The following is a 16358-nucleotide window of genomic DNA, read 5'->3' as shown; positions in this document are numbered from 1 at the left end:
GGGTCTGCATTTAACTACATCAATTTAGGTGGTCTTTAGCGGACATGGAAGATCCATCTTTACAGATGTAAGGTCCACTTCCTCAGCCTCCCTGGGAAAGTCTATGCCAGGGTGCTGGAAAGGAGAGTTCGTCCGTTAGTCGAACCTCGGATACAGGAGGAACAATGCGGTTTTCGTCCTGGTCGCGGAACACTGGACCAGCTCTTTATCCTCTCCAGGATACTTGAGGGTGCATGGGAGTTTGCCCAACCAGTCTACATGTGTTTTGTGGACTTGGAGAAGGCATTCGACCGTGTCCCTCGGGGTGTCCTGTGGGAGGTGTTGCGGGAATATGGGGTGTCTGGCCCATTGCTACGGGCCATTCGATCCCTATACAACCGTTGCAAGAGCTTGGTTCGCATTGCCGGCAATAAGTCGGACTCGTTCCTGGTGGGTGATGGGCTCCGCCAGGGCTGCCCTTTGTCTCCGGTTCTGTTCATAATTTTTATGGACAGGATTTCTAGGCGCAGCCAAGTGGCGGAGGGCTTTTGCTTTGGTGGCCTCAGAATCTCATCTCTGATTTTTGCAGATGATGTGGTTCTGTTGGCTTCATCGGGTGAGGGCCTCCAGCTCGCACTGGAACGGTTCGCAGCCGAGTGTGAAGCAGCGGGAATGAGGATCAGCACCTCCAAATCTGAGGCCATGGTTCTCAGCCGGAAAAGGGTGGAGTGCCCACTCCGGGTCGAGGATGAGTTCCTGCCCCAAGTGGAGGAGTTCAAGTATCTCGGGGTCTTGTTCGCGAGTGATGGGAGAAGGGAGCCGGAGATCGACAGACGGATTGGGGCTGCAGCTGCAGTAATGCGGACGCTGCACCGGTCCGTCGTGGTGAAGAGGGAGCTGAGTGTAAAAGCGAAGCTCTCAATTTACCGGTCGATCTACGTCCCTACCCTCACCTATGGCCACGAGCTGTGGGTAGTGACCGAAAGAACGAGATCGCGGATACAAGCGGCAGAAATGAGCTTCCTCCGAAGGGTGGCTGGCCTCTCCCTTAGAGATAGGGTGAGAAGTTCAGCCATCCGGGAGGGGCTCAGAGTAGAGCAGCTGCTGCTCCACATCGAAAGGAGCCAGCTGAGGTAAATGGTAAATGGTAAATGGCCTGCATTTGTATAGCGCTTTTCTAGTCCATAGGACCCCAAAGCGCTTTACACTACATTCAGTCATCCACCCATTCACACACACATTCACACACTGGCGATAGCAAGCTACATTGGTGGTTCGGGCATCTGACAAGGATGCCCCCTGGGCACCTCCTGGGTGAGGTGTTCCAGGCATGTCCCACCGGGAGGAGGCCCCGGGGCAGACCCAGGACACGCTGGAGAGATTATATCTCTCGGCTGGCCTGGGAACGCCTTGGTATTCCCCCGGATAAGCTGGAGGAGGTGGCTGGGGAGAGGGAGGTCTGGGCCTCTTTGCTTAGGCTGCTGCCCCCGCGACCCGGCCCCGGACAAAGCGGATGAAGATGGATGGATGGATGGAGGTCCACTTCCTCTTTCACCACTGACAATGGTAACGCCATCAAAAAGTGAGACATTCAGAACCAAATGGTGTATTTTAAAAGATAACTATTTCTTAAAGTCTCCTTAAGCTGTGAAATATCTGCCTTGTATTTCATTCATTTCCAGCTGAAATTAAAAAAAAGAACAACAACAGTAAAGAAACATCTATATAGGTACATGCATTCAATCATACAAAATCACTGAGTGTAATCTGTAAAACGAAGCAAATAACAGGTTATCATCAGTGGAAACCACTATTTTTGAATAAAGATAGACTTAAAATAGCAAGGGGCTGATGTTTAGATTCTTGGATGTTATTGCACAGATGGTAACTCACTGTAACACACCCAAAACAGCTGCTGCAAAATTTGGCCTTCTTCAGATGAGCAGCAAAGTTGTTTACCTTTTTCCTATCCAAGTCATCATTATTTTCTAGACTTGAAGTTTCTTTCATATATAATTCATTGTACATCAACTTGCCGTGGCATTTTGCTGAATTAGGAATGTACTTTAAATAGTGGGGCGTGTTGAATTCTGGGTCGATTTTGTATTTAATTTTCCTCAAACAAATTACAGGATGCTGAAAACAGGAAAATGAACTTAATTTAAGGCTTTTTAATAAAGGAGAAGTTTTTGTTTATCAAATGTTCTCCACTGTCTGCCAGTACACTGAGTGGGGGAAAAAAGTATTACACATTAGTTTCTTTAAAAGAAGAAAAAGTACAAAAGTAATGCATAAAGTTTACTTAATTACTTACTGGAGAAAGTAATACATTACTTGCTAGGGTCGTTTTGCATTATAATGCATCATCATGGTTACAAGTGAATAATATCAACCCTATGCTTCAGTTCCACACCTTACACAAATACACATCCCAAAGAGGATACAGGCACATAGTAGAATATTATCACAAAGCAAAGTTGACGGGTAGAACTGAGGGCTACAGTTCTATAAGCTTGCTTGTAGAGCACCTTTCAATCTTCCTCTTTCCTTCACAGGAAATGAAATCCGCTATTTGATGCTGTGGGAATAAATGCAGGTTTGATTTATTTTCTCTTTGCACATTCTGTAGGTAATTGAACAATCTCTGTAAATCAAGTAAAGAATTAAATGCTGCTGAATTTGGATTAGTGGATTTAGAACAATAGTGTATTACATTACTGCATCACAGGAAAAAAAGTTAATGTGATTACAGTAAGACATTACACCACAGGTGTCAAACTCCAGGCCTAGAGTGCCGGTGTCCTCAAAATGTCTTGAAGTTTTCCAGGAACCTGCTAATGAACTAATTATTTAATTCAGGTGTGTTAACCCAGGGTGATATCTAAAACCTGCAGGACACTTGAGGTTCAACACCCCTGCATTACAGGGGTGTTGAACACCGAGCACTGTTCAGGAACATTAAGCATTTTGTGATGGCCTGAGGTTTGTTTTGAGCTGCTGTGAATACCAGCAATAATGCAGTAAACAGGGATAAATTGACAGACCTCTCAAAATGCACAAGTATGACTTTCTCATTCTCACAATAAGAAAAAGTGAGAGAAATAATTTTGACTGCAGGAGAAATGTTTCACTAATGAAGAGCAGCATTGTTTAATACCAAAAATGTTGCAGGTCCTTGACTAAGACTTTTTCAGTGTACGTTTTGGGATTTAAAACTTATCTTTTTTTCTTTTTTTTTCAAAATTCTATTGACAAAAAAGAAAAGGAAAAGATTCATATCTTCAAAACTCTGATGCTATGACATGCTTTGAACAACGAGTGTAAATTTAATCTGAATAGAGTACATTTCTTTCTGTGTCTTTAGCTGAGCTTTGTAAAAGCACAACAACATAATTCAGTGACACCTGTTGAAAACCTTTTGAAATAATGCTGATAAAAGGCAGCTTTATAATCTGTGAAATGTTTGGAATAAAGGTTTAAAAAGTGAAGAGCATTGGAAATCACATGTGCTCTAACTCATACTCAGACTGTGACTGCCATACTGAGTATTATATATGCATAGATTATATCTGGTTAATTCAAGTTAAACTGTTATAATAAAAGGGCGCCAGACATATGCACTAAATGGACAGAAATTAAATGGGTCATGGCCCATATGACTCTTCTTCTGCGCAAAATGAAACCTTTTAGTGTGCCTACCTGAGTCATTAGATTATGATAATGATGATAAAACACTGATAAGTCTGATAAAAACCATTAGAAATCTAACAGTAAAGGCAGCGCTATTGCAAACAAGACAAGAGCAGAAACTCATAAATCTTGCAATTTAGTGCACAGACCAATTTAATAGACATTTTCATTTGTGTTGATTATTTTAATGCTGAGTGCACCCTGAGTGCTGCTGTTTATTTCTAATGATGCTTTCCAGCTGCACATTTGAGCTCTGAAACCTCAAACATTACGTGTTACTGCCCCGTAGCCTAATAAAGGAGTCATAGAAATTACTTTAGTTTATGGGCAGATCAAAGAAAAAAATATTTTATTTATTGAACAGATGTTGGTGTGTGTTCTGTGTTCTAGTAGCTGGAACTGCAGCAGTGTAAAAGAGAACTACCAGCAGATTATAATCAAGAAAAAAACTTTTAGCCATTTTCTGCATCACCAAATTAATATATGCACATTCCAGTAGCAATCCGATGCACAGTTTGCACAAGTTTTACAGCCGGGTTTCATTTGTGATGTTGATAAAATACAACTTAAGAAACTGCAGTGCACATATAAAATGCATTCCCCTGGCAGTGAATCTATATTGCATGCTGTAAATAAAAGAATCAGCGGAAATGTGGCGCTTCCAGACAATTCTAAATAAAAACTCTGAACATAACCTGCTCCACGCCAGAATGAGTTAGCCAGGTGAAAAGAGGGGCATTTTCTTTTGTGACATAGAAAATTGACTTTAAGCTTAACATAACCTGCTGTTTCCTAATACACCCTTTGGTTTTTAATGGTTGGTGATATTTTGTAAACATATGACAGAATAATAGAGGCAAAATGATGTAACAACCAAAAAAAAAGTCGAAAGGGTTAAATAAAAAAATCACAAAGAGATCACAGAGGGTACACAGGGAGGCAAAAGGGGACCATAACCACACAGTAGGAAGTGATGACGAATTATCTGACAAAGACAAGAGAGGAGAGGGGACTATTTAAACACACAGGGCTGATTAGAGAATAGAAAACGGAAGGGGAATGAGATACAGGTGAGAGTAATCACACAGTGAAAGTAACTTACACAAGGCATGCAAGAAAATCAAAACATCAATTAAAACTAGAGATGGCACGATACCACTTTTTTTATGTCCGATACCATAAATTTGGATATCTGCCGATACCGATATGAATCCAATATAGTGTTTTTTAATCAATAAAACAGTTTTTTTAATATCATGCTGCATTTTGTATAAGTTCATACTCAAGTTTAAAAAAACAACAACACTAAAGCTATTCTGTTATACCTGTATGTAAAAAAAACAAAAAAAAAACATTTCATAGTTCAGCAATACTGATCAATCTAATAAACTTAAACCTACACCATCCTCCCTATTCTGGTATTTTAAAGAGTACTTAGCGTAAGTATTAAGCAACCTAACTAACAGGGTTCCAACTCCCAGCAACAACAACAAAAAAAAATAAAAAATAGGGAACCACCCCTCACGCTCCATCTCATGATGCTTAATCGACATAATCAACCTTAATTTGATGCAGTGTGAAAAATAAAAATGCACAGAAATAAATTATTTTTCAAGAAATACTAAATAGATTCAACATCTTTCTTTAACAGAACTGCAGACTGCACAGCCTTCCCAAAGGAAAAAGTACTATAGCTTACTAGGGTATATATTTGTCATGGTCTGGTTGGGCACCTGCAGGTCTCAGACAGCGGCTCCTCCTCCTTTAGGCGGAGTCCGGTTGCCCCTCCCTGGCTGACCACCTGTGAGCAATCGTGCCAGCGGTATATCAGACCTGCGCTCTCAACCATTCATCGCCTGAGTATCTGCTATCCCCATGTTAGTTCAGTGGAGCATCATAAACCTTGTCTTGACGCCGTGTGATGACTCACCTGTTTTTTCTTGTCCTCAGAGATAGCACCCGGAGTGGAGATCTCGTTCCCCTCGCTCCCGTCCTTCTGGACCTGGGCCGCCTGCTGCTTACACAACGTGGCCTGCCGGCCCACCGCTCACCTGCCTGCCTCCCCACGCCTCGACCGCTTCCGGGCTTTCCGCTCCACCTGTCCCCTCCATCTGAAACCAAGTAAGGCAATTCAATTCAACTGTGGAGGATTGGTGGTTGTCTGCTGGATCCCTCTGATCGTGATCTCCTCTTATTCCAGTGCCCCCGGTCCCTACCTAGTCCTGTTTCTACCTCCCCGCTGCCCCCGCTGTTCAGCCGTCTCCTAGAGGTGTCTAGGTCGCCCTCATTATTCACCGACGAATCCTACGCACCACTAGTGTGGTGGCGTCGCTTTGTTTTTTACCTTTGTTTACCTGTGGGCGGAAATAAATCATTTGTTCTCTGTCACCTCGCTTCCGGGTTGGTTTCTGCACCTGTGTCCATCCCTGTTCCCTCGTGCCACTGGGCCGTGACAATATTAGACTTAATAGTTACTATATACAGTAATGGACTTCTATTTATTTTACATCAAATTAAAACTTTGGGTGTCAGATAATTATTTAATAAAAGCTAGACATTTTAAATGAGAATAAGAAAGAAAAGTATGTCTTTGTGCCCCCTTTTCCCTGTTAATGCCCTACCTGCCCCCCTGGCTAAACTTCGCTAGATCCGCCCCTGCGCAGTTACCAGCTGTCAGCTACGTAGAAAAGGATCCTGGTCTAGAAAGTAATATTAAATAAATTCTAACAACAGCTTATCAAGCTTAAACGTGCTTCTGTTGTTTACCCGCTGGTTTCCTCTTTCTGGTGCAAAGTGGGCTAAGCTTAACGTGGGAATGCTTTACAAACATTCAGAGATGGACTTACACACTTGCTTTACTTCTCTCGGGGATAACTTTGTCGGGGATGGTTGGTAGCAAAGCTCCAAATGCTCAACCAGACCACCACAGGTCTTTCAGGCCACAGCCGCTCTATCATGTGATGCATACTGCTCTGAAGTGCTAAGGTTATGAGGCGAGTTACAGCATGTCGCAAGTTTTGTGAGGTGCTTTCGTGATATTTAATGGATCGGATTACATTTTTTATTTCTCTCCGATATCCGATCCAGTAATTTAGGTCAGTAGCCTATCGGACCGATACCGATATGTAATATCGGATCGGTCCATCTCTAATCAAAACATGAAACTCTGGAACCATAAAATAAAACAGTAAGACACAATATCAGAATGAAAACTAGAATAATGAAGAAGTTAAAGCAGATATCCAAAATATATAACACTGGAATAACAGGAACCAAAATAGCAACTCAAAGTCATTCAAACCAGGAAATAAGGACAAAAATCAGGGACCGTGACACTTTTTCTAAGCTTAATTTCTAAGCTTTATGTATGGTCCATTTTCTTAAGTGTTCCTGAGCAGTATCTTAGAATGGCTGTCCTCTATACGTCATCATATATCACGCAATGTTATGCGATTGACCATTAGGTTATTGCTCTGCCTGCTCTGACGTGTGAGAGCGCATGAACAATGCTCATAACTAAAGGTGAGGAAAAGAATATTTCCACAAATAAAGTGAGAGGCTCAGTGTTTTCTTCCTTTTTTTGTTCTTTTTTTGTCCTTTGTTAGTGACATTTAAATGTGGCCAAATCATTTCTAGTCTTGGTAAACCAAAATTAAGGACAGGCTTCAGGCACACAGATACCTGATTTATTGGACCATATATATTATACTTAAACTGTCACACCACAGAGGCAGCTCATAAATTCAACAAATGTGATCAAAGCCAATTCGTCATTTTGCTTTATTTTGAATGTCACTGCTAATATACACAGCTGCTTTGTGTGCAGCAGTTGAGATGCGAAGTTGCATCTCTGACATTTGCAGAAGAAATGCCACCTCAAAGCTGCGTGTACACCTTCGATGTGCTTAAAGCAAAGACAACAGAACAACAGCTTGCCACGGTCTGTTACCATGGAAATGTACTCAGCCTTGGTCAAAACTGAAGCCCTTGTTTCATTTCGAAACACCCCCTCCCTGTCACTTCAACCTGAAGCACATAAGATCGTGTATTGATAAAATACAATAGCTGTTTGTTTTATTCTTAGGAGTAACGTAAAATGGAGGTATGGATGATGGAGCAACCCCCATTCCATCCCACCCCCACCTCAGTGCGTTAATGTGCAGCTACAGGGATGACATGCTGTACTGGGACATGAGAAACCCAGCTAATACTGTTGCCATGACAACCCAGCCAGAGGATAACTGTTTTACAGCATACAGTATAACACCACCCACAACCTTGGTGCCTCAGAAATATGTTGCTTGTCTCTTGCTCAGTATAACAGGGGTGAGTGGCTTTAGCAGTCAGTTGGGATTTTTCATCACCCACCATCATGATTTGACATCATTTGAAAGTGCTAGCTTTCCCCCCCATCAGAAATAAAGAACGGTATAAGGGACCAACACTAATGAACCATTCTATTGTTAATTGTGCACAATGAGAGCAGAAATTAAACGAAAATGTCACATCTGCATTGGAAATGTCATTGGTTTTAAAGGGGTGCGCCCCAACTGGTGACATTATCTCAGTTTAACTTTAAGAGTAACTAAACATGGCTACATTTTATTATGTGAGAAGATTATCCTCTGGGAACCAAATCAGTATAAAAAAGCGTCAGCCTTCCTCCATGCACTTTTTTTCAGTAACGAGTAATCTAACTAATTACTATTCCTATCGTTACAGTTACTAACAAGAAAATGCGGTCCGTTACTATTTTTCAACAAACAGACGGTTGAAGCTGTGTTCAGCTTACCGCATCTTATATCACGGAAGTAGCTGCCTACGTAAGTAATCTGGACCCTACAGCTTTAAGCAGCTGCGCGCACTCCCGTGGATGGTAATCACGATCACTGTGTAGCACAGGGGTGGGCAATCTTAGGCTACGTTCACACTGCAGGCGAAAGCGCATCAAATCCGATTTTTTTTGACCCTATGCAACCCATATCCGATCATGCTATGACAGTGTGAACGGCGCAAATCCGATATTTTCAAATCCGATCTGGGTCACTTTCGTATGTGGTACTGAATCCGATACATATCCGATGTATTAGAAAGCGACTGCTGTTTGAACGGTCAAGTCGCATTAAATCCGCCTTTTACGTCACCGACACAAGACTGAAGCCAATTATCAGCGCCAGAGAAGCGCCCGAGAAGACATCGCGAACGCTTCCTGGCCATCCAGTGTAGATGTAAGTGAAACTGTTGGGAAGACAATGTAAACATTTTATTTGTACTGTATAATCTGCAGATTCTGACAGAAATCTGCAGCTATCCTTTGAAGCACCGCTCCTCTCTTAAACAGCAATAAGGATCATTATTAGGTTATTTACATTATTATGTAAATAACAAAATAACTTAAAGCAAAAATTGGGAAACATAAAGTCCGAAGTCTTTATATTAAGGGCCATCAGTCAAACAATACTGTTGCTCTGGGTCTAAACAGAGCGCGTTGTGTGTGACATCTTCTTTTGCGCATGCGGGCCGCTTTGAGCGTTCACACTAGAGCGCGTTTGCTGTCGCATTTTATTTGTAGTGTGAACACGCAGACAAAAAAATCGGATTTGATCAAAAAATCGGAATTGAGTATTAAGACCTGCAGTGTGAACGTAGCCTAAGTCCACGAGGGCCGGTGTCCCTGCAGGTTTTAGATGTGTCCTCGAACCAACACAGCTGATTTAAATGGCTAAATTAGCTCCTCAACATGTCCTGAAGTTCTCCAGAGGCCTGGTAACAAACTAATCATGTGATTCAGGTGTGTTGACCCAAGGTGAGATCTAAAACCTGCAGGGACACCGGCCCTCGTGGACTGAGATTGCCCACCACTACCCAAAAATAGTTATACCAAGTTTGTAACATCATACTCAAAAAGACTTCAACAAAGTCAAATTTTGCAATAAAAAATGAATTTGATCCATCTTGGAATAAGGCTGACAAATGACAAAATGTGGAACAAGTAAATTGCTGTAAATACTTTCTTCATGCACTGCAGTTGCAGAAAGACCATTTACTCGAGCCCCACTTCAGTGCACCAACAATTACTTGTTGATTTTCAGTGCATCTTTTAAAACTGAACCCAGTATACAGAGTCCTTATCTTGCCAAATATAACAAAAGTGTAGTGACTTTTTTGCGTTGAGGTCCTGCTGTCAGTTGTGAACTTTTAATATAATAAAATCGCTCTTACTTTTTAATGAAATGCACTGCAGACCTATTTAACTTGGAAGTTATCCATCCATTCTCTTCTGTTTATGCTTAATCAGGGTCGTGGGGGGCTGGTGTCTATCCCCGCTACCATAGGGTGAGAGGTAGGGTACACCCTGGACAGAGACAGACAGTAAGATCACAACTACTGTAGTGGTTTCTGAGATTAAATTGAATGGAAAAAAAATAGTTTAAAGAAATGAAACAATAAAATCAAACCATTCAATTAAAAGGCACTTGCTTAGCATTCGATTTTGCAATACCTCTCTGGAGTAAACATTGCTTTGTTGTTCAGGATTGCAAGTGCAAGTTCCTGTCCATGCCTATCTGAATCATTCTGATGTCAACTGAGTTGATTGTGTATTACAATTGCCGTATAAAAGGCCTGGGCACTGCCAACTTATGCTTTCAATAACTTTCAAGATTTGTCATTTCCACAATATCTTCCATAATGGTTCAAGTGGGTAAACAAGTCGATATTATTTTGAAATATACATAAAATCATGTCATGTTAAGAAAGCTCATGCACCTTAAATCTGCACCAGTGTTGCTGTGTGAGCATTTCTGAATCATGGCTGGATTTTAATGAGGCCAGGGCAGGCAGTCAGGCCTTAGCTAATAGACCTGAAGATGAAACATTGTCCTGTCTGTGCTATTGATGTCTCCTATATGAGGTGGCAGATTCAGGCCATTCCCTGTGTACCTTCTGTCATCATTACCTTCAGTCCAAGGAGAAACATATCATAACAACCACTGATAACTAGCAATATAAAGGAAAGAAGTGAGACAAAGCTGGCACATCACATGCTGATAGCTCACATGGATGAAGATTCATTTTGGTCAACCATTCCTGTGTGATGTTATCGGCTGAACTAATGGCCCATAAGCAAGCTTGATTACACAAAGGTGGTGCAACTGCCTTGTAAAATGATAACAATGCTTCTGCAGAGTGTCACTTCAGTAAGTCATTTCTACATAAAGGAAAAACAAAATAGTGGCAAAAATATTGGTATAACAAAAAGCAATGAATAGCAGAAAACCTCAGAGTGGAGCTATGCTCGCAAAGTTGGTAGTGTTGCCATGGGACATTCATAACCTTCAATAACCCTAACCCTGTTAAGGAAAGTAAAACTAAAAAAGGAGGCTCCAAGGATGACTAATTAAGGTTAAACAAATCTGTTTTTGTTGAAAGCAAACAGCAAGATTGTGCTGAGAAAGGGGGAATTATCTACACTTTTTGCTGCAAACGCAAAATATCAAAATATATATCAAACTTAAAAAATACAAATTCTTATGTTTATCAGGAAGTTCCTACATTTTTTTTTAGGAAAAATGCATTTTGTGGGAATATAACTACATGTTTAAAAAAATCCTTTTATTATTAAAGAAATTAGTATTAGTAGTAGTTTATACTTAGCACAACCGTAACACTTTATCTTCTTTGATTTTTTAAATTTTTAACATTTTACATACTTCTTTCATGCAATAGTATAATTTAAGCATTTTAACTGTGGAGGCTTCTCCCCCTTGTACAAATAAATGTTTTAAATATAAATTGTCGACCACTTGTAGCAATGGGGACATTGCTATTCTGGAAGAGCTCATGCCCACCAGGATAGAAATGTTTCAACATAACATAAATGGGATCACTCAAAATAACTTGATTTGCAGTAACCCTTGTCTTTAAAGGGTCAAGTGAGCAAAAATTATCCTGCCAAAATGCCCCTGATGGCATGACAGAGCCACCGGTTCCCCTTCACTGGAGAGGTCCAGGTTTCCTCTCTGGGGTTTTCTTGAATTTGTCACCTGTCTTTATGTCAACAAAAACACTAAAATGGCTTTTGGACTAGAAAGCTAAATTCATTCCACTGAGTCATCCACCAGGCAAAACCCTCACAAAATGTTTGGGCTGACCAGATGCGTCCAGTAGCAAAGCCATCTGATCCAACTAAGTAGCAGATGGTGAGCAACCTCTTTGCTATGCCCAAGTGTTTAAATCAGCATATGTGAGTAGAGTGGCGACAGAGAGGTGCATGGAGCAGTGTGATTTTGCCCAAAGCAATGAGCAATCCCATGAGCCTAATACAAACACTCATGAAAATGGATCATTGCTTGAAATTCTGGGAGTGTGTCAAGATACACCCAGAATGACAAGAATGACATAAAAGGAAAATGATGTAGCATATACAAATGTACACATGAAGCAGGTCTCTGCCTGCATTTGACAAAAGGTGGAAAAGATGGAGCGGGAAATACTTCACAGATTTTCAGAAGCAAGAACACAATCAAAGTTGTTGGAACCATGAGCTTAGTAGAACAAAAAGATAACCAAACACCTTGCATGACATAAAGTGGGAAGACTTAGTGGAATCAGAAGCCTTTGAAAATTAACGGTGTATGTTTATTTCCTTTTAAATTGCCAAATGTACAGTTAATAAAAGTACCACTTCACAGCCTCAAACAGTCATTTTACTGAGTATTTGCAAAAGCTACTTTTGAAGGAGAATTACATAGTAATGTAAAATGTAATTAGTAAAAGTAGATTGGAATATAAAAATAAATCATGTTGTTCTGCCCAGACAGCCTGACTCACATGGCCAGTAAATGTATCTCGTTGATTTCTATTGACAAGTTTCTCACATCTGAGTATGTGCGTGTGCAGGGTGAGATTCTTATTGATTCAGTGTGCTCTGGTCTGCAGTACATGTCACATTTACAGGAACCTTTTTATGTGTAAAAGAAAGATTCATACACTTCAGTGTCCACGGCGCCTGCGGGCGGTGACGACGATACCCCATGAGCCATTCACGGCTAAGGGATAAAAAGCACAAATAAAGGCAAAATCGTTCTGCCTGATGATGAAAGTGCATTCACTTTATTAGTCGAGCTTACATTCATTATCTATAAACTGTATATAGTTGCAATAACTTTGGCTCCTGGGTGTCTGTCTACGGATTCTACTTGCAGCTAAACATGATTTTAATATGATGTAATTAACTATAAGGCATGATAGAAAGGCACACATGGCATGAATGTGAGAAAAGGAGGATTATCTTAGGGAGCAGAAGGAAGTCAGCCATCTTAACGGAGACGTGTGAAATTCATTAACACTCAGAAGAAGTAAGGTGACCTAAAGGCACTTCAGCACTAAGCAATTTAAGCTCAAAACTGTTTGATGTATTATACTTCAAGAATTGTAGCACACAACAACACTAGATTTAACCAATACATTTCAACTGTAAAGGTTGTTGTACTTAAAAGTAAAGAACAAACAAACAAAAAAAAAAAAACACGTATTTGTCTTCATATCCTCTGTAAGTTTTGTTGTTGTCTTTTTTTTTTAGCACAGTTTCTGTGATGTGCCCTCAGCTCTGGCAAACTAAGTTTAGTAACGTGATATATATATCTCCCTAAACAGAAAAAACAATGAAAGCACAAATGGTTGTGCAGTGCCTTGGGTGATATAAATCACAGCCCAGCCAGGTCACATAAAGGGGAAATAAGTGACACCTGTCACTTATTTCCCCTTTATGTGTGTTATATATAAGCAAACAAATCAGTCATAGGTAAGCAGTGTCAACAAGTTATGTTTATGAAAACTTAAATAACTCTACATGAATATTTCAATAGCATAAATACAAAGCAAGAGATTCCAAATAAATGACACAGTAAAAGATAACAATAGATCAGCCACTTTTTATTTAGAAAGAGTCCCAAAAAATAAACAAGTTAGCACACATTCCATATACAAAATGTCTGTGAAATAGCCTGAATATGCAATGAAACTGATTAGCGACTATGGTATACCGTATGCTTCTATACTTGATAACAAAAACAGTGGTAATAATAATAGTATAGTTCATCTCCCTGCTGTGTGCAGGAGGGGGTTTGTTATAGATCTATTTGAAAGTGGGGGGAAAAAATCTTATAAATAGATGTGCTCATCTGCATAACCTGTGTATCTAACTTATGGTGAGTCTGGACAACTAAAAAGTAATATTGTATCTTTAAAACAATTAAATGTAGCATTGAGTACTGCAAAAGGAAATCAAGTACTTATGATAAGGGATACAATTTGTCATATTTGAACTTTTATATAAAATATATGTTTATATGTATATATTGTATATATGTCTTACATTGTATTTCCAATTTCAAACATTTAACCTCACAACTTCAACATTGAAATGAAAATGTATGTTTGGCAGTAATGAAATAAACGTATGAAGTATTTGCGGCAACAACATGCAACTTGTGCTACTCCATTGTCCGATTAATGCAAAATACATGGAGACTTGAAAACAAAGCAGAAAGGCTATTGTATTAGTCATTGCCACCAACTGTACATCTAGTTACAAAAGTTACAGAATGTATCAGAATCATTTACATTCACTGAGATGACAGTGATTGAGTATATTAAGACTATATTTATCTACTGGCACTAGAATTTGGCACTCTTACTTATTTGGCATTTTAACCATCACGTAAACCATGTGAATGTAGATGCTTCTTTTTGATGTCACTTTAAAATGTGATGGAATAATACCATACCATACTATTTTTTTTGTTTTGTTTATTCATCGCGTGTAAACATATTAATCTCCTCTTGAAAGAACAACAACCCCGGTCCTCATCAGAAAAAATACAAACAGCAAAAGCACTGAAGCAAACAAAGAGACAAAAGTAATAAAGCAGAATTGCTGCACCAAGTCTAACAAGAAAAACATAGAAGGATTGATTCCAAATGCCAAGCATTGACATATATTTCATATCAACACCAAATGTTAAAGAATAAAATATACAGGAAAGTTCAGAATAGGAATTAATTACATGATTTTAACATCTCACCCCCATAATGCAATGTATTTGGCTTTAAAAATATCGAACTAGAAGCTGTTTAGTATTTTTTCTTTCTGTATACTCACACATGAAGATGTTTTTATCCAACCAGTATGTAAGCAAGTTTATTTAAAAGCTATTTTGTGAAAATACATAAAAATATTTTTTTCAATAAACGTTTTTAATAGATTTTCTTAGAAAAAAAGGACGATTTCACATCTTAATGCAGATGAAATCAAGTGTGCTTGAAAATCCTGTTTTGCGGCGGTGGCTACAGAAACGGTGTGTTTTTGACGACATCTTCCCCTGATGAACACACCCCCTCACTTTTCAGACACACATAAACACAGTTGAGATGACTAAATCTCTGACTCCTAGAAGCAGTCATTGCCATCAATCAAGCCCTCTTTTCCATCTCAGTCCAGTCCAAACAGATAGACAGGAAAGCATGGTGTCATCAGTTTAGAAAAAAAAAAAGCCACCCTTTAAGATTCTGAGATGGAATTCCAGCCACAAAGGTAGGCGTTTTATTAGGTGAGAAATAGAGACAGAGAGCAACAATACAAGTCTTTGTGATTGGCAAAATGAAGTCTCCATCTCTTATCTTTCCTTTTTTCACCACACAGACAAAAATAAAAGAGCCGAAACAAAAGTAAGGAGGCGAGGACAAAAAAGAAAAAAAGAAAAACAAAGAAAAAAATAAAACGCTCTATTGAAACCATTGTAAGGCACTCAGAAGTTTCGCATTGATCAGGACAGATCTGTCAGGCTGACGTTCAGTCCCATGTCAGGTCTCACATAAGGGACGGCGTGGACAGCTTTCGGAAACTCTGGAGTCATCACCCGACCATTCTCCCCAGTACTCCCTGTGACGGAAAGTCTTGCTTTATTCCTCATGGCATCCCCAAAGGTCATCTACACAAACACACAAAGTCACGTGTACACGCAGACGCAGGCCAACACAACCATTATCACATTCATGCACACAAGGATCCATACACAAAAAAGAAAGCAACATGTTAGACACTTTAAAGTAATAATACATCTATAAGCTTAAATGTGTATAAATGTTCAAAACACGAGAATGTAGATGAGAACTGAAAATGATCTCCATGAATAACACAATGCAAACAAGATGCAAATGATCATGTAAAGGCTTCTGCATGGTCATTGCAAGCATTATTGCTGAAATGTGTTACTAGGACAGAGGTATCAACAAGCATGGCCATCAACAGTCATACATGAAAATGGTTTCAAAACAGTAAGGAAACTTAAATGGACAAACACAATTTTAAGCATTAAAAAAGGGGGATATCGCTCTCTCTCATTAAATCATAAATCACCAGTACATACGATCCTTTGGCCAACCTCTTCATTCACTAACACTGAAGGATGGAACGGATGGAGCCAAAAAAGCGTGCATTTGGGGGGAATTTATGAAAACCTCGTTCCCTACCCCCTAAATTTTTACACTTTCGATCCCATATACGTTGTAACCTTCCTTATAAGTTGCAAAATTCTGTGAATTCTGCGAGGAAGTTGGGTTAATATTCTGTGCATTCTTTGCCACCTTCATTCGTTTCGCCTCGGCTCTGGACTTGTAACAGAACT

The 16358-nt window shown here is 39.8% G+C and overlaps 1 protein-coding gene across 5 annotated transcripts in view; it reads right to left on the bottom strand.

The window, feature by feature from the left end:
- Positions 1-13588: 13588 nt before the first annotated feature.
- gria2b (glutamate receptor, ionotropic, AMPA 2b) overlaps positions 13589-16358 on the bottom strand; it is a 53867-nt gene continuing 51097 nt past the window's right edge. For 2 of the 5 annotated variants that reach the window (XM_082506058.1, XM_082506059.1), the window contains exons 15-16: positions 16318-16358; positions 13589-15662 (exon numbers count right to left, since the gene is read on the bottom strand). The exon at positions 16318-16358 is cut by the window's right edge and continues 94 nt beyond it. In XM_082506058.1, coding sequence (XP_082362184.1) covers positions 15498-15662; positions 16318-16358 — 206 coding nt within the window. In that variant the 3' untranslated portion in view covers positions 13589-15497. The other 3 variants (XM_082506062.1, XM_082506060.1, XM_082506061.1) reach the window with 2 other exon arrangements.

The sequence above is a fragment of the Aulonocara stuartgranti genome, assembly GCF_965226115.1.
Source record: "Aulonocara stuartgranti genome assembly, chromosome: 2".
Taxonomy (NCBI): domain Eukaryota; kingdom Metazoa; phylum Chordata; class Actinopteri; order Cichliformes; family Cichlidae; genus Aulonocara; species Aulonocara stuartgranti.
The sequence above is the reverse complement of the archived record's forward strand: the minus strand, read 5'-3'. Positions and strand labels throughout refer to the sequence as shown.